General features: G+C 36.4%; 1 protein-coding gene across 2 annotated transcripts in view; it reads left to right on the top strand.

Moving 5' to 3' along the window:
* Window positions 1–24,594, top strand: part of Wdr36 (WD repeat domain 36) — a 38,145-nt gene that overhangs the window by 3,027 nt on the left and 10,524 nt on the right. For both annotated transcript variants that reach the window (XM_013020450.1, XM_013020451.1), the window contains exons 3-15: window positions 268–368; window positions 1,189–1,306; window positions 2,809–2,941; window positions 4,878–4,932; window positions 6,517–6,649; window positions 6,843–7,018; window positions 7,596–7,716; window positions 8,146–8,211; window positions 17,526–17,612; window positions 18,262–18,407; window positions 22,110–22,224; window positions 22,618–22,783; window positions 22,985–23,093. In XM_013020450.1, the coding sequence (XP_012875904.1) occupies window positions 268–368; window positions 1,189–1,306; window positions 2,809–2,941; window positions 4,878–4,932; window positions 6,517–6,649; window positions 6,843–7,018; window positions 7,596–7,716; window positions 8,146–8,211; window positions 17,526–17,612; window positions 18,262–18,407; window positions 22,110–22,224; window positions 22,618–22,783; window positions 22,985–23,093 (1,526 nt within the window). The remainder of the gene's footprint in view (window positions 1–267; window positions 369–1,188; window positions 1,307–2,808; window positions 2,942–4,877; window positions 4,933–6,516; window positions 6,650–6,842; window positions 7,019–7,595; window positions 7,717–8,145; window positions 8,212–17,525; window positions 17,613–18,261; window positions 18,408–22,109; window positions 22,225–22,617; window positions 22,784–22,984; window positions 23,094–24,594) is intronic.

Below are 24,594 nucleotides of genomic sequence, written 5' to 3'. Positions count from 1 at the left end.
CTTCAGACTGCAGTCCTACCTCTGCTTCCTGACTAACTAGGATTATAGTATACACCATCATGCCCAACTTTTTTTTTATTTGAGGATTATGTTAGGTTTGTAGATCCTAGAAATTTATAACATTGGAGTCAAAATTTTATATTGTGATTCTCGCCTTTTGTTGTTATTTAAATAAATATTTTAAAATAATAGCCATGAAAATTTAATACTTAAGGTTTCTATTTGTCTCAAGATCTTAAAAAATCCTTGTTTTATATTTTCTCTCAGGTAACTCTGTTCCACAGGATATCTGCTGTATGGCAGCTGATGGAAAGCTAGTCTTTGCTGCATATGGGAATGTTTTCTCTGCATTTGCTCGTAACAAAGAGGTTCGTATCACTAATGTGATCATAATAACTTTATATATGTATTTATAATTTATAATTATATATATTTATAATTATATATAAATATATATCTATTCATAATGTAATAATTTTCTAAAGAAAGAAAATTGATTTCACTTCTGTATATACAAATGCATATATTTATATACACACATAAACCATATGTGGTTCTGATGAAGAGACTATGAAGGAACTGTATATGCACAAGTATGATCAGGGTTAGGGGAACTGAGTAGAAAAAAGGAGGCCAAGAAACAGATCTGTGAGAAACAGATCTTCCCTGGGAGGAAAGAACTAAAGAAATAGTGAGTGTTATTAGAACTGATAGGAATTGAGCCATAGAGAAGGGGATAGAGTTTGGACAGACTGACGACTGTAAGGAAGTATGTCTCTATGTCCAAGCAAAAAGGTATTGGGAAGAAGTATCCTATGTGTATTCCCTTCCCCCTTTCAGGTGGAAGCCAGCTGATGATAGAATTTGAAACCTTCTAGAGCATACCATTTCTCTACAGTGTAGGAAGTTCACTGGTTGAATGGCATAAGGGATCCAGATTTGTGTGCATGCTTCTTAGCCTCGAGGGGAGTTTGAGCCCTGGAGTTCCTTTTGCATGCTTTTATTCAGTACTTGAACTGACTGAAGGAGTGGATTAACAGAGATGGTTTCTTGCTATTTGTTCATTTAATCTCAGTCAAAGGTTCACAGTTGTTAATATGAGCATTTTCATAATTAGCAAGCTTTTTGGATAATATGAATCCTACATGAAGAGTACTAATGAAATTCTTTTACATTTTGACATTGTAGATAGTACATACCTTTAAGGGTCATAAGGCAGACATCCAACTTTTGCAGCCCTTTGGTGACCACATTATTTCTGTTGATACCGACAGTGTTCTTATTATTTGGCACATATATTCAGAAGGTAAGAATTAGCCATTTTATTTGCATTATCTTGCCATAATTAATATATGGTTAAAATGAACAATTACCCATTCTGTGCTAGAAGTTTCACATTTAAGTAGTCAAAGAAATTAAGAATTTAGCATATATAAGGAAAAGAAGCAGATTGCCAAGTTTAATTCTTTTGTTAACTACATAAGACTTCTTTAATGTGTTTATCACAACTAATACATTTCCATTGTAGGTTTCCCAACAGTAAGGACTTGTTACATTGTTTTCTCTGTGGAATGCATTTTGATATATTTCACATCAGGGTAGAATAGAAAAAATAGAAAACTTGTAATCTGAAGAGAAGTAGCATCGTTTTGGAAGGATAGGAGTCTTTTACTTATGCTGTTATACAATAGTGCTGAGTGTCATCTAGAAACTAGAGTCAAAGATTAGGAATTTAATACCAGATTATACTCAGTTTTCCTTGATAAATGACAGGAAGTCCATAATGAATTAAATCTCTTGTTCTTTGATGTGTTTACATTTTTTAATCTGTTTACATTTCTAGCTCATAGTATCTCATTTCTCTGCTGATCAATCTGGTATGTCTAGTTTTAGTAAATATTCTAGAGATTGCCTTTCTAGGCATTTCTTCTCTATCCTAGTTCAAAATAGTACCCATATTATTTGTTTTTTCTTTGTTCAAGTAGGGGAGCAATATTTTAAGCATTTTCCCTATGAAGGTGATACATAGCTTCTTAGTAGCTATGTATTGAACCACTGCTATAAAGACCATAAGGTCTTTATAGTAATTTAAGGAAAGCTACTGGTCACAAATAGAGAGCAAGAATCCCTTAGCATTCAAAAAGTAAAGTTTGTACATTTTTTAGCTGTGTCTTTGCTTACCCATTGTGTCTTGATACCAAGTATTGGTGAATTTAGTGGAAAAAAATTTAATCCTGGGCAAATAAAAGTAAAAAAAAAAATCGAGCATAGGAATTTTAAATAAAACAGAAGGTTACAAAGAATTTTATGATCTTGCAGCCCACTTTCTATGTATTCTACAAATCACAGGTTTATGAATTTCTTTCCTCTTTATTGGAAGGCCTTGTTGTAATGTGTGAGAAGCACTGTTCTTGGTTTTCATATCTTCTCAGTGGCTCACAGTACTTTCCAGCTGTTTTGTTCTTCATGTGGAGTGTTCACTCTCTTGATCAAATTTTAAAATACTAATATTGGTCCCTAGGATCATTTTTAATCTTTTTCTAACAATTAATTTGGCAGTAAAATTTGAATTAGTATTTATATTAGAACTGGTAGATCATTTTTGACTGTCCAAATGACATTTACAAGTTAACCATTACACTCATTTTATATTATACAGGATATTTGTAGGTTAGTATATGTCTTTGATTTATATTTGAATGTAAATCTTTAATGTGATAAACTTACTTTTAAGTGATAAATGGGTATATGAAACATGTTTAAGCTATTTGATAGAAAATAATTTTTGTGATTTTTTTACTTTTGTAGAAGAATACCTGCAACTAACCTTTGATAAATCAGTTTTTAAAATTTCTACAATTTTGCATCCAAGTACCTACCTGAATAAACTACTTTTGGGCAGTGAACAAGGAAGCCTGCAGTTATGGAATGTAAAGTCTAAGTGAGTACTTCATTTAAAAAATAACATAGGTATCTCTGACCTTAACCTTATCTACTACTTACTAAAGCAGTTTAAGTCTCATTTCTCCTCACTCTTACATGTTTACTTGGAGGGCTGTCCATAAAGATGACTGCTTTTGAAGTTGCTGCATAGGTTATCACATATGTGAAAGCTGGCATGCTGACCTGGTGCATGATAGGCAGCTCCAGTGCTCTAGTTATTAAAAGAAAACAGTTATAGAAAAGGCACCAATAAAGTAATACTAAGAGATTATGATTAGACAGCTTCTAGTTTTTGTTAAACCAAAAAGCAAAGAGGGTAAAGTAAATCACTGTTGATTTGTACTAGCATTTACAATGGTCTTCAAGAAAAGAAAATTTTAATTGCAACATGAATATCTATTGCTGAAATAGTTGGAAGGGTACATAAATGATTTTGAATTCCTCTATCACTATTTGCACTTGAAGAGAGAAGTTGGGCAACTCAAGCTTCTTTGGATAGTATTTTTTTTAAAAAGCAAACAACAACCAACCTTTGTAAAGCCCTCATAAGGATTTCATGTTTATCCTAGTGTGGAGTTTTGACTTAGTATTCAGTTGAATTAAACAGGCACCTGTGGCTAAGTACTTGTTAGGCTCAATCAGAACACTGTCTTTGCCCTAAAGGTTCTTTCATTGTTTTTATTTGTTTGTTTGTTTGTTTTAGTTAGCACTTGGGTTTGAATCCCTGGGCCTCAAGCTTACTAGACGAGGGAGGGAAGGGAAGGGATAGTAGAGGAAAAACAAAGGAGGAGGTAAAGCTTGATAGGAAATGTACTCATTACCCTAGTCATGTAACTGTAACCCCTCTGTACAGTATTTTAACAAGAATATATATTAAAAATGTATGCGTCAGCTAGGCACAAGTAGTTCACACCTTTACTCCTATACAGAAGTCTGATATCTGAAGATCCTAGTGCAAAGCCAGCCCTGGAAAGCAGTGCCTTCAGATCTGTGATTTACTGTTTACTTTTTAAAATAGGGTCATACTTCCTGCTATGGTAATCCCTGAGCCTCAGCTACCTTTTCTAGCTTCTCATTGTTGCTAGGATCACTAACACATGAGTCCTATATTTCCTCCATGGAAATAGTCATGGACTTTTCTACACTTCTGTCCAAGAACTGCTACCCTCCGATAGTTTGACACTGACGTGTCTCGGTCAGTTATAGTTGAGAAGGGATCTTTCCAACTTTTGTTTTTGGATTAGCTATGATCCTCCCATTGTTAGCTTCCCAAAAGCCAGGATTATTTGGCATGAGCCACTCTTGCCCAGATCTTTGGTTCTTTATTTAGTATTTATGTTCTTTGCTATGCTGTGTGTATCCATTAAAAATTTGTTGAGTAGTCTATGGCCATTTGCACAATTTAATATGATTTAATACTTACAGGTGGGTATTGTAATTATTTCATATCTCTACCCTGGACTTACCATTCATTGTTTCATTCTGAAACTGAAAGAACATAAAATTGTTCATGTGACTTGCACATACTTTTTGTTAAAATATGATGTCTCTAGAAATATATTGCTGTGAAAATTGAAATTTACCTGTATTCTAAGATTTTGTTGTTGTAATGTAAATGAAATGGCTTTTATTCATGTATTTTTTATTTTACTTGAACATTTTACTTTTTAAAGAGGCAGGACATAGCACTTAGTAGTCTAGAATCTATCAAATCTAATACTGAACTGTGACCTTAGCTTACGTCAGTTTCCTTAGTCTCTTTCTGGGAATGGTGATAGTGTTCACTGCTATTTGAATAATGTGATTATTTTGAATATTAAATTAATGTGTTCTTATAGTAGTGAGTGTTGAAGCACTTGTTATTTTACTTTTTAACATACGGTTAATTTTATTTTCCTCCTAAAATAATACCTATCAAATTTTTCTTCTTATAGTAAGCTTCTATATACATTTCCAGGATGGAAAGTTGGAGTGACAGCTCTTCAGCAGGTCAGTATTTTTCTGTTAAAGATCAAGCATGGTTAGAAGTAGAATCTTTCAGTTTCAGGGATCAAACCCATTTTTAGACCTAAGGGAAAAAATAGTATTTAGCTTAATTTATTTTTTTTAATTTAATTTTATTTTATTTGTGAACATACTGTACAGAGGGGTTACAATTGCATGGGCAGGATAATGCGTACATTTCTTACCAAGCATTGCAGCCTCCTCCTTTGTTTACCCTTCACATCACTTCCCAGCCTCCCCCCTCCCCCCCCAATCCCAATCCTTCTCCTTCCCCCCTCCCCCCCTCTCCCCCCCCTGCACCGATGTTGTAAAGCTCGTTTTGGACATGACAACTTGTACTTCTCATTGTTTTAGCTTAATTTATCTTCATAACTGTTATCCCAAGAAAATATGTTTTAGGAGTATAATCAATGATAATAGTAATGATTTTACCTGTAAATTTGCTGAGAAATAAACTTAGGCTTGCTGTGGAACCTTGATTGCTAACCATGTTTTAAGCATGCAGAAGAGAAACTGTGGGTCACCAAGGGGGATTGTGGGTCAAATGGAGAAATTTAAGATACTGAGATTTGCAGTTTGAAATAATAAATGTCACAATCCTAGTATTTATTTAGTGGTAGACTCAGAAATATCTAATGACTTTTTGTTTTTATGAGTCAGCCACATGTGTTCAGATTGAATGTATGTCTGCAAATAATCTGCTGTGTCTATTGGTGTCATATATAACTAAATATTCCTTACTGTAACTGCCCAGTTCACTCATATTTCCTCATCCCCTCTCACTACAGCACTTAGTATCTATTTAATCTCTATTTGTTTTAGTATGTTTACCTTCTTTAAACTTGATGGCCTATTAGTGAAAGATTAAGCTTGATTTCATTTGAGCATTTCTCTGTCTAAAATAGAGAAACTTAAATGAAGCCTATATGTTAGCCCATTGTAACTATAGTGTTAGTGTTGGAACTTTTGGTCATATTTTTCTTTTCTTTTTTTTTTGGGGGGGGGCGGTCGTGGGGCCTGTATTCTGGGCCTGGGAGATGTCCCTGAGCTCTTCAGCTCAAGGCTAGTGCTCTACCACTTGAGCCACAGTGCCACTTCCAGCTTTTTTCTTATGTGGTGCTGAAGAATGGAACCCAGGGCCTCAGGCATGCAAGGCAAACGCTCTACCACTGAGCCACCTTCCCAGCCCATTGGTCATATTTTTCTTGGTGAATAATTTTCGACCTTTTTTGTAACAATACTCTCAGCTTACCCTGCCATGCTTATATCAAGCCTTTCTGTTTTCCAGGAGTTGTCTTTTTTCTATTTCTCTGGTGATCTACAGTGGTTTCACACATAAGCTTGTCTATGTGGCTATTTTCATACCAAGTCAGCTTTGGTGTTGGGTTTTGGGAGATGGTGATAAGAATTGAAGCTGGGATGTAATTTTAAAGTCATTCTTAAATATTTCCACATTAAACAGTAGTTAAAGTGTCCTAGGATAATCATTGCAAGGAGGTTTGCCACATTGCACTATTGATTTTTATAGCTTATTTAGGAAAATAAAAGGTTGGGTAATTTAATTTTCAGGCACCAGCTGTGGATGTTGTTGCTGTTGGACTTATGTCTGGACAGGTAATCATTCACAACATTAAGTTTGATGAAACATTAATGAAGTTTTGTCAAGACTGGGGACCCATTACTTCAATTTCTTTTCGCACAGGTAACTTTTCACTTATTCACTCATGAGTTAAGAAAATTTAAATATTTTACTTTTTTAAAGATTGTTTTATTGTTAATTTAATAGAAATTAATGAAATACTAAAGTAGAATGAGGCAAAGAAATAGATATTGTATAATTGCTTAACTGTTAGAGGGGTGTGCTTTTTTTAAAATATATTTTATTTTAATAACAGATGGTCATCCAGTAATGGCAGCTGGAAGCCCATGTGGCCATATTGGACTCTGGGATCTGGAAGACAAAAAATTAATCAATCAAATGAGAAATGCACACTCTACAGCAATTGCGGGACTAACGTTTCTTCATAGAGAGCCACTTCTTGTTACAAATGGTGCTGACAATGCTCTCAGGGTATGACACTTATTATTGTTGTTTGGCAGTGGTGGGCTTTGGACTCTGGGCCTCTTAAGCCCTGCTAAACATGCATTCTTCCTAATAGGGTCTTGCACTTTTACTTAAGGATGGACTTGCATCATGTCTTCCTACCTTTACCTCCTGAGTAGCTTGTATGTGTCCCACTATACCCAGCTTGTTTTTTGAGATAAGGTCTGTCACATTTTTGTTTAGACTGGCCTTATACAATATGTCTCTACGTCCTTACAAGTTGGTATTACAGATATGTACCACTGTGTCTGTGAGTGAATCATTATTACTTTCTGGTTCATCTGACCTACCCTTTGTGTTTTTCTAAGTGTACTTTAATGTACCAGCCTAGAAGACAAAATATGGGAAGAGACTGGTCTCATGAAACAAAAAACACCTAATGACATGATTGAAGTGAAGTGACAGAGTTATATTTCTCCCTTATTCACTGCTCATCAGAGTCCTGACAAGTACTACCCAATGCCATTGATTTACTTAGAAAGTGACTTGCAAAGCAGAAGCCGCATACAGAGCAAGAACTTTAAACCATTTTATTTCTTGACAGATATGGATATTTGATGGTCCTTCAGGTGAAGGACGGTTACTGAGAGTCAGAATGGGACATAGTGCTCCTCTTACCAGTATTAGATATTATGGACAAAATGGACAACACATTCTCAGTGCAAGTGAGTTTCTGCTTTCTGTCATTATTATTTCAGGTAGTATTAACAGTTGAAACCTTAATACTCAATAAGCTTGAAGCATTTCTAGATTGAAATACATCTTTAAACGTGTCTGTGGGCTAGGAAGGTGGTTCAGTGGTGCAGTGCTTGCCTTGCATGCATGAGGCCCTGGGTTCGATTCCTTAGCACCACATAAGCAAAAAGAAAAAAAGCCAGAAGTGGCACTGTGGCTCAAGTGGTAGAGCGCTAGCCTTGAGCTAAAGAACTGAGGGACAGCGCCCAGGCCCAGAGTTCAGGTCCCACCCACCCCACCCCACCCCAAAAAGTGTCTATAACTTTAACAAGCTTTTCAAAGAATACCATTTTGTAAAATCTCATTAACATGACCCATTGTTTTGATAAAGCTTAATTAGGAATTGTCTATATCAATAGGTCAGGATGGAACGCTTCAGTCATTTTCCACAGTACATGAAAAATTCAACAAGAGCTTGGGACATGGTAAGTTATTTATGTTCTCACTCTGCTTTTTCTGCTCATAGCTGTAGCATTTGAACTGTATCTCCAGTTCTGGCTTTTTGCCAGTTAATTAGAGATGAGTCTCAAGAATTTGTCTACTCTGACTGGTTTGAACCAAGGTCCACAGATCTCAGCCTCCTGAGGATTCTAGGTATGAGCCACCACCACCCAACTCATTTGGCATTATTAACATAGAAAATCAGCTGCCAGCCAAATAAGAAACATTTCAGGATTCTATCCAGGACCAGGAGGAATTGTTATCAATGCAACCTCTTTTTTTTTTTTAACTATATAGAGTAGGTACTATTAAACTCTAGAATCAGAGTTTCTGTAATAATGATAAGGTTATTTAAAATGCAGATATATTGGGTAATACAAATATATTGCAGCTGTTCGGTAAATGGCAGAATTTTTAATGTGGAAGCAAACTTAGCAAAAGAATGAAAGTAAGCCAATGTCTCATCTTGTTTTGCTTATTTTCTTCTCTTCCTGTGGTTTCCAAGCTTTTAGTAGTTTGTTAAACAAAAATGTTTTTAAATTTTATTAGTAATTACTCATCTTCTTAAGCAAATATTCTAGCTATTTTTACAATTACATGCTTCAAGATGAATTTTAACATCATTGTTACTAGTATTTAAACTAATTTCTTTTGGAACTAGAAAGATGTAATACCCTTTTTTCTTTTTTTGTATTGTTCGTGGGGCTTGAATTCAGGGCGTAACCACTGTCCCTGAGCTTTTTCACTTAGAGCTAGTGGTCTGCTACTTTGAGCCATATTTCCAGTTTTCTGGTAATTAATTGGGGATAAGATTCTCATAGACTTCCTTGCCCAGACTGGCTTCGACTATAATCCTCAGAATTCAACCTCCTTAGTGGCATGAGCCACCAATGCCCAGCTTAGATTTAATACCTTTAAGACTCTTGTCTAGGATTATGTTCTGTCCTCACATTGTCTTTTATGTTTTTGTTTCTTTTTCCTTATGGAAATACTAGGGTCTTAACTCAGGGCTTCCTTTTTTTTTTTTTAATTGTAAAAATATTGTACAGGGGCTACAGTTACATGAGCAAGGTAATGAGTACATTGTTGCCTTCTCTGTTTTTCTCCTACCATCCCTTCCCTCCCACCTCCACAACTTGCCCTCTGAAACCCCCTTCCCCTCAACCCCTCCCCACCACCAAAGTTGTAAAGTTCGTTTTCAACATAGTGTCTTGTACATCTCATTGTTAGAATGGGTCAACCTGTATCCCTATTTAAGCATTTTGTTTTTTCCCTTCCCCTCCCTGAATTAGAGAAGTGTATATACAAGATGCAGGGTACTAACATCAAATACAGTGAAAACAGGTTATACAGTAGGGGAGGAACATACAAAGAAACAAAAAAAATCACATATGGTACATTATAAATATGTTAGAAACAATATCAAGAAACAAAAAAAAAATTTGTGTCCCGATCTTGGGGTTCATTTCACTTAACATCATCTTATATGGTCATATGTACATAGCTTTTGTCCTTTTCTACTTGTCCTATACATGTACTAGTTATTGCAAATAAGGGAAACCATGGGACCTCTGTTTCTTAACATCATCTTATATGGTCATATGTACATAGCTTTTGACCTTTTCTACTTGTCCTATACGAGTACTAGTTATTGCAAATAAGGGAAACCATGGGACCTCTGTTTCTTGGGGCCTGGCTTACTTCACTTAATATAATTTTTTCCAAGTCTTTCCATTTTCTAACAAATGGGCAATGTCATTCTTTCTGATGGAGGCATAAAATTCCGCTATCTATCTATCTATCTATCTTCTTGATCCATTCATCTACTTAGGGGCATCTGGGTTGGTTCCATATCTTAGCTATATGGAAAATAATGCTGAAATGAACATAGTTGTGCTGGTAGCCTTATGGCCTTGTTTGTGATCATTTGGGTAAATGCCCAAAACTGAGATTGCTGGGTCATAGGGAAGCTCTATGTGGAGTCTTTTGAGGAACCTCTATACTTCTTTCCAAAGTGGTTGAACAAGATTACACACCCACCAACAATGCAGTAGGGTTCCCTTCTGGCTACATCCCTTCCAGCATCTGTTGTTATTAGATTTCTTGATTATAGCCATTCTGACTGGGGTGAGATGGAATCTCAATGTTGTTTGGATTTGCATTTCTTTTATGGCCAGAGAAGTTGAGCATTTCTTCATGTGTCTATTACCCATTCTTATTTCCTCTTCAGAGAAGTCTCTAAGTCTTTAGCCCACTTATTAATCAGGCAGTTGTTTCTTTGAAGATTTATTGTTGGGGAATTTATTTTTTTGAGTTCCAAGAATATTTTAGATATGAGACCCTTGTCCATTGTATGGCTAGTGAAGATATTCTCCCAATCTGTGGGCTTTCTATTAATCTTGCTAGCTATGTCCTTTGACATGCAGAAGCTCTGCAGTTTCATGAAATCCTATTTGTCCAACCTTACTTTGATTTGATGTGTTTCTGTGTCTTATTAAGAAATTTTTGGCCTGTGCCAAGGAGACCTAGGGGTTCTCCTATTCCTTCCTGTAATGTTTTCAGGATGTCTGTTTTGACTTCGATGTCTTTGATCCATTTGGAGTTGATCTGGCACAGGGTGATATATAAGGATCTAGCTTTAGTTTTCTACAGGTGATTAACTAATTTTGCCAGCAGCATTTACTGAAAAGGCTGTCTTTCTTCCATTCTATTTTTTTAGCTTCCTTATCAAAGATTAGGTGGACTATAGGTCTATGGGTTCATTTCTGGGTTCTATTCCATTGGTCCTCAGGTCTGTTCTGTGCTAGTACCAAGCTGTTTTTATTACTATGGCTTTGTAGCTTTGGTATTGATATTCCTTCCGCACTGTTCTTTCTGTTAAGAAGGATTGTTAAGGATTGTTTTTGCTATTCAGGGTCTTTTATTGTTCCATATGAATTTTTGGATTACTTCTTCTCTTTCCTTGAAGAATGAGGTTGGAATATTGATAGGTATCTCATTGAATTTGTAGATACCTTTGGCAGTATTGCCATTTTTATGATGTTGATCCTTCCAGTCAGGACCATGGGAGGTTTTTCCACTTCCTAACTTCTGCTTTGATTTCCTTTTTCAGGTTTTTAAAGTTTTCATCATATAGGTCCTTCACATCTTTATTTAAGTTAACTCCTAGGTATTTTATTTTTTGTGGGGCTATTACAAAAGGGGTTGCTTTTCTGATTTCAACAGTGCTCTATTGTTGGCATACAGAAAAGCCATTGATTTTTGAGGGTTAATTTTATACCCTGCTATTTTGCCAAAGTTTCTGATCAGCTCAAGTAATTTGGGAGTGGAGTCCTGGGATTTTTAAAATACAAGGTCATGTCATCTGCAAAGAGGGAGAGTTTTTACTTCATCTTTCTCTATTTGTATTCCCTTTATGTTTGCATCTTGTCTTATTGCTGTAAGCAAGTGGAGAGAATGGACATCCTTGTCTTGTTCCTCAGTTTAGGAAAATGGCTTTAGTTTTTTACCATTAAGTATAATGCTGGCTGCAGATTTGTCATACAGCCTTTATTGTATTGAGGAATGTTCCATGGATTCCTAGTTTTCCCAAAGCCTTCATCATAAAGGGGTGTTCGATCTTGTCAAATGCTTTTTCTGCATCTATTGAGATAACCATGTGAGTTAATCCTTGCTCTTGTTGATGTGATGAATGATTTGTGTATATTGAACCATCTTTTCATCCCTGCAATGAATCCTGTTTGATCATGGTGTGTAATTTTTTTCATGAGTTGTTCAAGTCAATTGGCCAAAATATTGTTGAGAAGTTTTGCAGCGATGTTCATCAAAGAAATGGGTCTACAGTTCCCTTTCTTTGATGAGTCCCTGCCTGGTTTTAGGATGAGGGTTATGATGGTTTCATAGAAAAAGTTCGGTAGTGAACTTTCTCTTTCAATTTTATTGAAGAGTTGGAGAAGTATTGGTGTGAGCTCTGCTTTGAAGGACTTGTAGAATTCCACTGTAAATCCATCCGGTCCTGGACTTTTCTTAGATGGGAGGTCTCTTATTGCTGTTTTTATTTCGATGGTTGATATGGGTCTGTTAAGTTGGTTTAACTCATGTTGGTTTAGTTTCCGCATGTCAATTATTTCCAGGTTCTCAAACTTATTAGCATAAAGGTTTGAGAAGTATTCATTTACAATGTTCTGAATCTTGGTTGTTTCTGTGGTGATGTTTCATTCTTATCGCTGAGTTTGTTTATTTGGGTATGTTTTCTTTTTCTGGTAAGATTTGGTTCCAAGAACCAACTCTTTGTTTTGTTGATTCTTTCTATGGTTTTCTTGGATTCTAATTCATTCAATTCTGATTTAATTTTAATTAGTAGTTTCTGTCTACTGGATTGGGTTTTAGCTTGCTGCTCTTTTCCAAGGAGCCTCGGGTGTCTTGTTAAAGATTTCATACCTCCGATATGTTGATGTGGGAATTCAGAGCTATAAACTTGCTTCTGGCTACTGCCTTTGCTGTGTCCCAGAGGTGCTGGTAATTTGTGTGCTCATTTTTGTTGAATATCATGAACACTTGAATTTTCTTTTTAATCTCTTCCATGATCCACTGGTGGTTCAACGATGTGTTGTTCAGCCTCCATGTGTTACAGGAGTTTCTTTGGTGGCTTCTGGTGTTGAGTTCTAATTTTATTCCCTTGTGGTCTGAGAGAATGCAGGGCATAATTTCAGTGTTTGTTGAATTTGGACAACTTTGCTTTGTGACCTAAAATGTGGTCTCTTTTGGAAAATGTTCCATGTGCTGCTGAGAAGAAGGTATATTCTGATGTTGCTGGGTGTAATATTCAGTAGATGTCTGTTAAATCTAGTTAATCTGTGCAGTTGTTTAGATCTGTGGTTTCTCTGTTGAGGTTTTGCCTGAATTGATCTATCTAGTGGGGATAAAGGTGTGTTAAAGTCCCCAACAATTAATGTCTTTGGATCTATGTGAGATTTGAGGGAAAGTAGTGTTTCTTGGATGAATTTGGCTGCTCCATTGTTTGGTGAATAGGTATTTAGAATTGTAATATCCTCCTGAAGGAGAGATCCCTTAATTAGTATGTAGCGACCTTCTTTATCTCTTCTCACTAGTTTTAATTTGAAGTCTATTTTATCTGGTATTAGGATTGCAACTCCCGCCTGTTTATGGGGGCCATTTGCTTGGTAGATTTTATTCCAGCCTTTCACTTTCAGAAGAATATGTTTGTTTTTATGGGCAAGGTGTGACTGTTGGAGGCAGCAGATAGAAGGATCTTGATTTTTAATCCAACTAGACAGTCTATGTCGCTTAACTGGAGAGTTAAGTCCATTAATGTTAAGAGTTGGGAGTGATAGGTGTTTGGTAGTTCCTGCCATGTTATCCACATTCTTGGTGGCTGTGACAACTGGGTTCTTCCTATGATTCTTGGTGCAGTTTCTTGATCTTTATTGTGTTCTTGTTTTTGTATGTGTAGGACATCTTTAAGTATCTTTTGTAGGGCTGGTTTGGTGGAGATATATTGTTTCAGTTTTTCTTTGCTATGGAAGGTTTTTATTTGATCTTCCCTTATGAAAGAGAGTAGCTGGGTACAGTATTCTTGGTTAATAGTTGTTTGTCTTTAGGGCGTGGCATATATCATTCCAGGCTCTTCTTGCTTTAATTTTCTCTGCTGAGAAATCTGAGGTTATTCTAACTGGTTTCCTTTATAGGTGATTGGTTTTTTTCTCCTTAACAGCTTTAAGGATCCTTTCCTTGGTCTGAATTGATCCTGTGTGGATTATAATGTAAAGGTGGGATATCCTGTTCTGGTCTGGTCTATTTGGGGTTCTAAAATCTTCTTGTATCCTAATAGGCCTATCTTTTTGCATGTTTGGGAAGTACTAGGATCTTGTTAAATATACTAGACCATTAACTCTGTCTCTAGGTGCTCCTCTACATCCATTATCCTCAGATTAGGGCTTTGATGGTGTCTTCTAAATGTAGAATAGATCTATCATATTTCTTGGGTTTGTCTTGGATAGTTGTATGTTCTTTCTCTATAATATCTAGGCTGTCTTCAATTCCAGAAATTCGATCTTCTGCATTGTCTTATCTGCTGTCAAGACTTTGTACTTTGTTTTTGATTTCCTTTCCTTCTAATTGGTCGGTTTTGATGGCTTCAGATTCTTTGTTGGAGCTTTGTTTTAGATCTTGTATGGACTTCCTTAATTTGGTTTTCAATGTTTATTCTCCAATCCCATAGTTGATTGGTTATGGTTTCCTTGGACTCCCTTTGCTTCTGATGGGCTCCATTCAGCATTCCCTTTGTGGCCTCCCTGGATTCCTTCACTTCTCTGTTTATGGATTGCATGAACGCCTCCATTGATTTTGTCTGCTCTCATCCTGCTCAGGCAATTCGTGTGTTACTCTTTGACTATTTTCAGCCTGCTCATGCAATTCCCGTATTAATCTTTGATTACATTCCTCACACTCAGGAGATTCCTGTATTAATTTTTGGTTAGCCTCATCATGCTTGGGAAGTTACTGTATTAATCTATGGTTAGCCTTATCTCGCTCCCTATCACGCTCTCACTGAATCCTTTGCCAGGCTTTCAGTCTTTTCATTCACCATCTTTACCAGTAGTGTTTCTAGAGCTTTTGGGGATTATTCATTAATTCTTCTGTCACCTGATTATCATGAGTGGGAGTTGAGATACCTGGAATTGCCATTTTTCTTGTTTCTCCAGCTTGTTCTGCCTATGTGGTTTGAAAGTAACACCAGTTTCACTCTAGAAAACTATATTAAGGCAAGCATCAACTAGAGTCCTGTAGTTGCACAGATTGATTGACATAGTCAAAATGGATGCAGACACAATCTATTTCAACAGATACAATCTGCTTCAACGTCAAACAGTTATGGATTAATGAGCTAAGAATGTCAAAGAGGGATTCAGCAGACCAGAAATTAATAGGTTTAGGGAGAATTGTGGGGAAAAATAGGATTAGAGGAATATAGAGAGGTAAAAAGGAAAGAGTGAATTTAACCAAGCCCTAATTTCAGAGAGAAAGCAGATAAAACAGCATGAAAGTAGGAGAGAGATAAAGAATCAAAAAAAATGAAAAAATAAAAATTTAAATTTAAAAAATGGAACAAAACTTATGTAAGTATAAAGAAATAATACTGATAGAAGAAAAGGATAGAATGAGGAGAGAGAAAAAAGGAAAAAAATAAAAAATTAAAATGGAATACTTAAAAAGTATATAAGTATATAGAAATAATACTAATATTAAATGAGTTAAGCCTAAGAGGTTGTGAATTGAGTAATCAACTTCTGAATTATGTATGCACACAACGAAGGATAAGGTCTAATAATCGACGATGGGTATATATCTGGGGATGAACAGAACGGCAATTAAGTCACACAAACAAAAAGAAGGACCAAAATGTTAAAAAAAAAAAAAAGATTTAAAACTACACACATACACCTAAGATAAAAATTATGGGAAAAATTAGAAAACAAATTTTTTTAATTAAAAAATAGGTACAAAAAAGTTATTTGTTTTTTTTTGGGGGGGGAGGGTGGGGCACGGAAGGATCTGTATCTCCATAACCAGTCTCTTGGTGGAGTCTCTGGTTTGCTTGTGGTGTTTGGTTTTCCTGTGGCTTGATTGGTTTCTTAAGTTAGTTTGTTTGAGCTGGCAGAAAGAAGCTCTGCCTTACCCAGGACTTTGTGATCCTCCTCCCTGGCTAGTTTATTGGGAGGGAGATCTGCTTTGAGTATCACAAAAGAGGGAGATGGCTGTTTCCTCTAGCTGGGAGTTGCTGTGATGGATGAGGCTAGGTTGTGGGTAGGTTTGAGGCCTATCAGCAATTACTAGCTTTTCCTTGAGGTGCTAGCTCCTGACCTGGAGCCATTCTCAGGATTTATGTTTACTGATTTTCAATTGTTTTTCATTTACCCTTCCTGCTGCTGGGTGACTGCCTAGGCTGCAGTGGGTAGCCTCTGGCTCTGTTTACCCAGTGAAGGTCACTTCTCCAGGGGCAGAGCCCTCACTGTCTAGGATGGGAGACTTTTCCCTGGGTGGAGCTGAGCCGGGCAGGTCAGGTTCTTGTGACCTGTTGAATGGCTCCTATTGTTTTCTTCCAAGGCCTGAGTTGGAATTAGCTTCTTGGCTGGGCCTTTGTCAGCATCCTTGAGAAGGAGATGTCTTGGGGGTACTCACACCAATCTCTTGGTTTCTGGGCCATCCATGGTCTGTGATCAGCAGGATGAAGATTTCTGCTCCTTCTCAGTTCTTGCTGGTGATGAGTAGAATTCGCTCACTCACCGCATCTGGCGCCTTTGTCCCAGGCTCGCTCTATTGATATGGAGGCCTGGGCAGCAGCCACCGCCGTGGACACCAGCAAGTGCTCAGATCTGTCTCCTTTAACCAAGCTGCCTGGGTTTTCCTTCTCTGGCCAAACACTTTGTACTGTGATGGCACACTTGGTGTGATTCTCTAGCCTAGGACTGTTCACTGTAACACTAAAACTGCTCTCTATGCAAGAGCTTGGTTAGCCTTCAGCTTCTCCTCTACCATCATCCTCCAGACTCTAGGGCTTCCTTCTTATTGACAGATGCTCCGCTTGAGCTATGGCCTCCAGCCTCTTTCATGTTTTTAGTGACTTAAGTTTCTCTGTGTGGTCCTACATGTACTGTGTTATTCAAAGGCCTTTAACATTTTTTTTCCGTAATCCCAGTGTAATCATTCAGTCTTTGTTCAGTAAATCCCTGATTATTGCTACAATATTGAGAAATTACTGGCCTTTCTTTTATTTTGATTCTGTAACCCGTTCTAATGAAACTGCCATTTTATAATTATAAATGGCTCTTTTGATTGACTTCAAGACTGTCATACTATATTTTTATCTTTTTGTTATCATTGTTGTACCACACCTGGGGCTTGAACTGAAGGCCTGGATGCTGTCCCTGAGCTCTTTTGCTCGAGGCTAGGTAGCATTCTACCACTTAAGCCATAGTCCCACTCCCAGCCTTTTCTATGGTTAACTGGGGATAAGATTCTTATGGACTTTCCTGCCCAGACTGGCTTTGAACCTTGATCCTCAAATCTTGCTTTTGAGTGACAGGTTTACAAGTGTGAACTGCTTTTGTAATGTGAGTTTATATCTTAATTACTTAATTTCAGAAATGATTATTAATAGTGGTAGTAACATCTTTATTTTGCTCTGGTTTAAATGGAAATATCTTGAACTTTATAGTTACATGGCACTTGGTAGCTTTATGTTTATCATAGCTATTATCCTCTTCCTTAATCCCAGGACTAATAAACAAAAACAGAGTGAAACGTAAAGGACTTCAGAATACCTTGTCAGTAAGACTTCCTCCTGTCACAAAGTTTGCAGCCCGTAAGTAAATTCATGCTGCTGTATGAAATTCTTTGGTTTATATTTCTTCAGTTCTTTTACTTTATGTCTTCTGTTTTAGTAATTACACTTATAAATATTACTATGCATTCAGAAGATAACCTTAAGTGCCTGCTGATCTTGTTTGGACTAAAAGATGATTTATTTTTGACATGAGCTTACCTGATGGCATAATAACTTATTTGATATTTTACGTGTTTTCATATTTGTACATTGCCTATAAAAACTGAACTTGCTATCTATTAAATTTGGGCTTTGCTCTCCTCTGAAACAGCTATTAATATATTAATTGATTTTATGGCCCTTTTTACTACATGCTTGGTATAATGAAGTAAGGAAGGTAAGAACTGAGACATCAAAATATAAGGACAGGGCTCTGACAAATCAAGATTTTAGGACACTGAAGCCTAAGTATACTATAGCATTTGAGCTGGACTTCTTTCGGAGAAGTGAGTTTAAGACAAATGTACTCAAATAATGGGATTATTGAGTGAAAACTATCAGATACTATTTCTGTTTTAGGATTAGTGTAACTGAACTATTGTGTTGCTAGTGGACTATTAAATGCTTAATTAACTAACATGAATAAGGGAGTGAAAGTGATGTGATTTATGATTTTAATTATGTTTAGAGGAAGCTCGTGAGAGTGACTGGGATGGTATCATTGCTTGCCATCGAGGTAAGCTATCTTGCTCAACGTGGAACTATCAGAAGTCTACAATAGGATCTTACTTTCTCAAGCCAAAGGAACTGACGAAAGATAATATTACTGCAACAGTAAGTGATCTTGTTTTCTTACAATATTTTCTCCTTTCAAACTGTCCTCTGGTAATTTTGTTATACTTGCTTACTAATAGTATTGGTGGAAAAAACATAGTTTAACATTTGAAGTTATTCATTCTAACCAGCAGAAATATTTTTAATTATTTGGGATGGAGTGTAAAGTAGGATTTCAATATGATTTTGAGGATTTATTGTATTAAAAATCTTCTCTGTGGTCATGGGCCATTTGTGTCCTTATACCAGTACTGCACCATCTTATTAGGTCAGCTTTGTAGTAAGTGTCATGAACTATGACTCCAACTTTGCCTTTTTTGTTTTTTCTGTTTGACAGTCCTGGGCACTGTCTCTAAACTTTTGTGCTCAAGGGTAGCACTCTACTAATTGAGCCACAACTCCACGTCCAGTTCTTTTTATAGTTTATTGGAGATAAGAACCTCACATACTTACCTGCCTGGGCTGGCTTGGAACCTTGATCCTCTGATCTCAGCCTCTTGAGAGGCTAGGATTATAGGTATGAGCCACCAGCGCCCAGCTGGTTTGTGTTTTTTTCAAGATTCTCTTAGCTCTTTTGGCCCTGTGGATTTTGTTTGTTTATTTTGATATGCTTTGAACTCAGGTGTCTGGGCACTCTCCCATAGGTTTTTTCACTTGAGGTTGGCATTCTATCACTTGTGCTACATCTTCACTTTGTGTGTGTGTGTGTGTCTGTGTCTTTCTTTAATTGTGTAAGAATCTCATGGATTTTCCTGCTTTTGACTGGCTTCAAACCTGATCCTTAAATCTCAACTTGAATAGCTAGGATTACTGATGCCAGCCACTGGTAACAGGCTTAAACTCAATTTCTTTAAAAAAGAAAAAAAAAAAAAGACAGCTGGGATTTTTATTTTTTTGGGGGGCGTGGGGGGAGTCCAGTTGTGGGGCCTGAACTCTGGGCCTGGGCACTGTCCATCAGCTCAAGGCTAGCGCTCTACCACTTGAGCCACAGTGCCACTTCCGGCTTTTTTTCCTTTTGCTTATGTGGTGCTGGGGAATTGAACCCAGGGCCTCAGGCATGCAAGGCAAGCGCTCTACCACTGAGCCACATTCCCAGCCCTGGGATTTTGATTTATATAAACTAATGAAAATGAGTTATTCATGGAGCATCTCTGCTCCGTGGATAATTTCTGTCAACAGTTTTGTACTTACCAATAAATATTTTATACCACTTAGTTAGATTTTTTTCTTTGAATTTTATTTTTTTCAATTGACTTTTGCATCTTGATCTTATATCTTGCAACATTGTTGAACTTGTTCATTCTCATCATTTCAGTATATACCTCTGCTTTTGGAAATGCTAATTAAAAGTATAAATCAACATTTTCACTTTATATGTACAAATTACTTTGTCTGTACATATGCTCTAATGTCCCTTGGTATGAAAAGCCAGCCTTAAGCTTTTCTATGCATAGAAAGTCTATTTTAAGCTTCTTGAGGAATTTTACCCACAGTTTTGAGTAATGATTGCAGTAATGGTAATAAAGATAATTATACTCGCAACACTTCTATAATACAGTCTTCTGTTAGCAGATAACTGAGGCTTACTAAGTAACATGCCTAAGTTCAGTAAAGGGAGTAAATGACAGACTTGGTTTAAAACTCAGACAGCTCATTTTGAAACCTTAACAGCCAGCCTATAACAACTCATTCAAAACATTTAGTGTATGTGTACTTAACTGGAGCTGAGTCATTTGTCTGTTAACCTCAACTATTTGGAACAAAGCCAATAACACGCAGATAATGCCAAAAAAGTAATTGTTAGTCCATGCACTCAGACAGTTTGTTCCTCAAAGGTGTAACTCTCAAGTTACACCTTTTTGCTTATTCTTTTTTAATAATACATTACTAAAATGAGTAAATTAGAAAAGGCTCGAAGCAGTCTGACAACAGTAAAGCCCATTAAGATAAATACAAGTTCTGTTAAGCATAGCAGGACAGACAGACAGGCCTTTGTTACTTGTAGGTGATACTCTTGTATCTCCATTAGTTCCTGAGGGTATAACTATAGCTTTGCATGAAAATGAGTTATTCAGAATAGGCAAGATGACATTTGTATTCCTTTTAGAAAGTTAGAATGTTATTTCCTGGCTAAAATACTTCTGTTAAAGACTAAGCTTTAATTTTTTAAAAAATGTATATATACATCTATATATATATACACATACAAATGCCATAGAATATATAGTGCTGTATCAATTGCCTGCATTATTAGATAAACTCCAATTTAATATTTTCTATTTAAGTCTGTTTAGGTATAAAATTCAGTTTTTGAAATACCTCTTGGGTGAGCTACATTTGTGTGACACACATTGGCAGTCAGTGATAGTGATTTCTCTGGCATGATCTACCACACTTTCCCCCCCCCTCCCCTCACCCCCCATTAGGGGCTTGAATTCAGGGCTTGGGCACTGTCCCTGAGCTTTTTCACTCAAAGCTAGTGCTCTGCTACTTTGAGCCACAGCACCACTTCTGGTTTTCTGGTCAATAATTGGAGATAAGAATCTCACAGATTTTCCTGCCAAGGCTGGCTTTGAACTGAAATCCTCAGATCTCAGCCTCCTAAATAGGCTAGGATTACAGGTGTGAGCCACCAGCACCCAGCTCGTTCTCAAAATTTCAACATAGATAAACAGGCATTTTATTGGTACCTTATTGATATTGTAAATGTTAAAATACATTTTTATTTTTGGGTCCAGTCGTGGGGCCTGAACTCTGGGCCTGGGTGCTGTCCCTCAGCTCTTCAGCTCAAGGCTAGCGCTCTACCACTTGAGCCACAGCGCCACTTTCGGCTTTTTTCTTTTTGCTTATGTGGTGCTGAGGAATCGAACCCAGGGCCTCATGCATGCAAGGCAAGTGCTCTACTACCGAGCCACCTTCCCAGCCCAATTTTTTATAGAAACTGCTTATACATCAATGTTTGATATGGGAATGCTAACTGGACTATGTTTTCAGTATTCAGACTATTAAAAAAATAATATAAGTAAGGGCGAAATTAAAGTAGTGGAATGTGATTGCATGTCAGCACTGCTACAAGTAAATTAACAATTAAGCATCAGCCTAAATTGACTAAATTTCAGTTGAGTTGTGTTTTGTTGTTGTGGATAATTTTCATTTTTTTTAAATGGAAACAGAATTAAATATATTTCTTAATAAACACAAATAGAATTATATATTTTTTTGGAGGGGGTCCGGTCGTGGGGCCTGAACTCTGGGCCTGGGCGCTGTCCCTCAGCTCTTCAGCTCAAGGCTAGCGCTCTACCACTTGAGCCACAGCACCACTTCCGGCTTTTTTCTTTTTGCTTATGTGGTGCTGAAGAATTGAACCCAGGGCCTCTGGCATGCAAGGCAAGTGCTCTACCACTGAGCTACCTTCCCAGCCCACAAATAGAATTATATTTAAGAAAACTACTGGTGCTGATAGTTCATGCCTATAATCCTAGCTATTCAGAAGATTAGAATCTGGAGGATTATTGTTTGAGGCCAGCCTGGGCATAAAAGTTAATTAGGCACCATCTTTAAAATAATTAGCAAAAAACAGGGATGGTTCAAATGGTAGAGCTTTGATGGTCTGAGTTCAAACTGTAGTACCATCAAAACAAAAAGGAAAAAGAAGAGAAACTAGTCAGCCAATTCATTTTTAATGCTCTTTTTTCCTTAAAGGCAGTAGATATAACTTCTTGTGGAAACTTTGCTGTCATTGGCCTCTCGTCAGGTACTGTAGATGTATATAACATGCAGTCCGGTATACATCGAGGAAGTTTTGGCACTGATCAAGGTACTGAATTTTTTCTTTGTCTTATTTTAAAAAACAAATTTTAGATGGATTATTGTACCTTGTATAGCAGATACTACCTTATCTATTATAAATACATGTTGAGCTATTCAAAGAGAATAAAGACGGACTCAGAGGAAAGTGGTTATTAATATGATTTTTTTCTTCTCTGCTTTAGACAAAAATCACAATTATTTTTTTTGAAATCAACTTGTGGCATCAACTTGCTTTCTGTTTTTTATATGAACAGTAAAATAAAAGATCTCCCTGCTTCATAACCCAGATTAATTTCAAGATTAAGGACTCTGAATAGTGGGAGTTTAGATATAAACAGTCATACTTTGTGTATTGTTTTGATAGACACTGCCAATTATGATTTCTCTTCTCTTTTTAAAGCTCACAAAGGATCTGTGAGAGGTGTTGCTGTGGATGGATTAAACCAGTTGACAATTACAACTGGCAGTGAAGGATTACTCAAATTCTGGAACTTTAAAAACAAAATTTTAATCCATTCCATGAGTCTTGATTCATCTCCAAACATGATGCTACTACATCGGGACAGGTAAATTTCACTTTCAGTAATCATGGACTTTTTTCCTTTTTTATTTTCTTTTGTTGTTTTTGATGACAGTTGTTAAAGTTACCAAATGGGAAAATGAAACTGTTTTAGTTTAATTTCCTGAAAGGTAAATTTGATTGACAAAATGGAATACTCAGGTTGTTTTTCTTTGTTTTTTTGAATCTGGTACATTTGTCTTGCTAGTGGTATCTTGGGACTTGCCTTAGATGATTTCTCCATTACGGTTTTGGACATAGAAACTAAGAAAGTTGTCAGAGAGTTCTCAGGACACCAAGGCCAAATCAATGACATGGTAAGACAAAACTTCTCATTTCTGTAGAAATGTTCAAATCATTGAACTTGTTATATTTTAATAGCATTAAGCCCATCATGAAGAGACTTTAGAATAAATAATAAATTGCAGCTAATTTTCAAATAAATATTGAGAAAAAGTTGAAAATGTTTAATATTTTTTAGGGAATTGATGCTATCAGGTTGAATTACAAAACCCAAAATTTAGCTTTAATTTTAAATAAGGCTAAACTATTAAATGAGGCTAAGAGAACTTCTTTCTGTCTTTTTTATATATAAGAAAATAGTAAATAGCCTGAAATCTCTGGTTTATTCTAGTCTAGTATGTCTAGAGTTTACGTATCTTATCTCCTAAAGTCTTTTGTTACATTCGTCATTGTGTACTCAGTGGAGCACATGATAATAAGAAATGTTCCTCATTTTTTGTCAGAGACTGGCTCAAACTTGGTGTGGAACATTTTTACTCATTGGCTGGTGCTCTACCACCTCCAGCCCATTAGAAATGTTTTTAAAAGCATTTTCTTCATTTAAAAAAAGATACTGAAGTGCTACAGCACCACATAAGCAAGCACAAGGTCCTTAGTTCCAGATCTGGTATGGGGGGGGAAAGACACACAAAAAAATCCAGCAACTTAAAATTGTCAATTGAAGACTGTATAAAGATAAAACCCTAAGTACTAGGGGACAAACCAGTAGGTAAATTTACTTGTTAGATCTGACACCAGAAGTAAGAATTTGAATGCAAATGTTTCCTTTCCTAAAGGTAGAAGAAAGAAATTGGTCAGGAAATTCTGCTTTGCACCTAAGAGGCTGGCAAAATTACCCATTAAGTTTTGACAGCATCTGTAGAAATGAGAATGGAAATGATGAATTGGCATTTTTAAAAACACCTGTCAATGTGAACATCCTCTGCCAGTTTCTCCTTCTGAAACTTTCTCACTTGTGCTTGCTCATTAATAAAATTTTTAAATGAAGCTGTAATTACAAGGCCTTCCTCAAGAAATTTAGTATTTTAAGGTAATTTTTACCGTCCTCAAAATTATGGCAGCTTGGATTCTTAGAAAGCATACTTTCTTTTAAGAAAATAGACCTATCATTGCTTCCACAAATAGAACTGAAAGTAAAAAAAAAAATCCTTATACCTCATAAATAATTTTTCAATATTCTCATAGACATATTAATGTTAAAAATGATTGGTATTTACAGTTGTTTAGACTTTCTTTATTTTTATTTATACTTTAATTTTATTGTCAAGGTAATGTACAGAGGGGTTCAGTTACATAAGTAAGGTAGTGAGTACATTTGTCGAACTTGTTACCCCCTCTTTCATTTTTCTCCATCTGTCCCTCCCTCCCAATCTTCCCCCCTCCCAAGTTGTACACATCATTTCCAACATACTATTGAGTATTGTTGTTGCATAGGATCTCCCCCTTGTCCTTTGTCTCACCATTTTGTTGTTCCCCTTCCCTTCCCTAGTTCAGATAAACATATATACAATACCC

Source organism: Dipodomys ordii, unplaced genomic scaffold (assembly GCF_000151885.1).
Source record: "Dipodomys ordii isolate 6190 unplaced genomic scaffold, Dord_2.0 Scaffold50, whole genome shotgun sequence".
Taxonomy (NCBI): domain Eukaryota; kingdom Metazoa; phylum Chordata; class Mammalia; order Rodentia; family Heteromyidae; genus Dipodomys; species Dipodomys ordii.
This window is presented reverse-complemented; position numbering and strand designations above follow the sequence as displayed.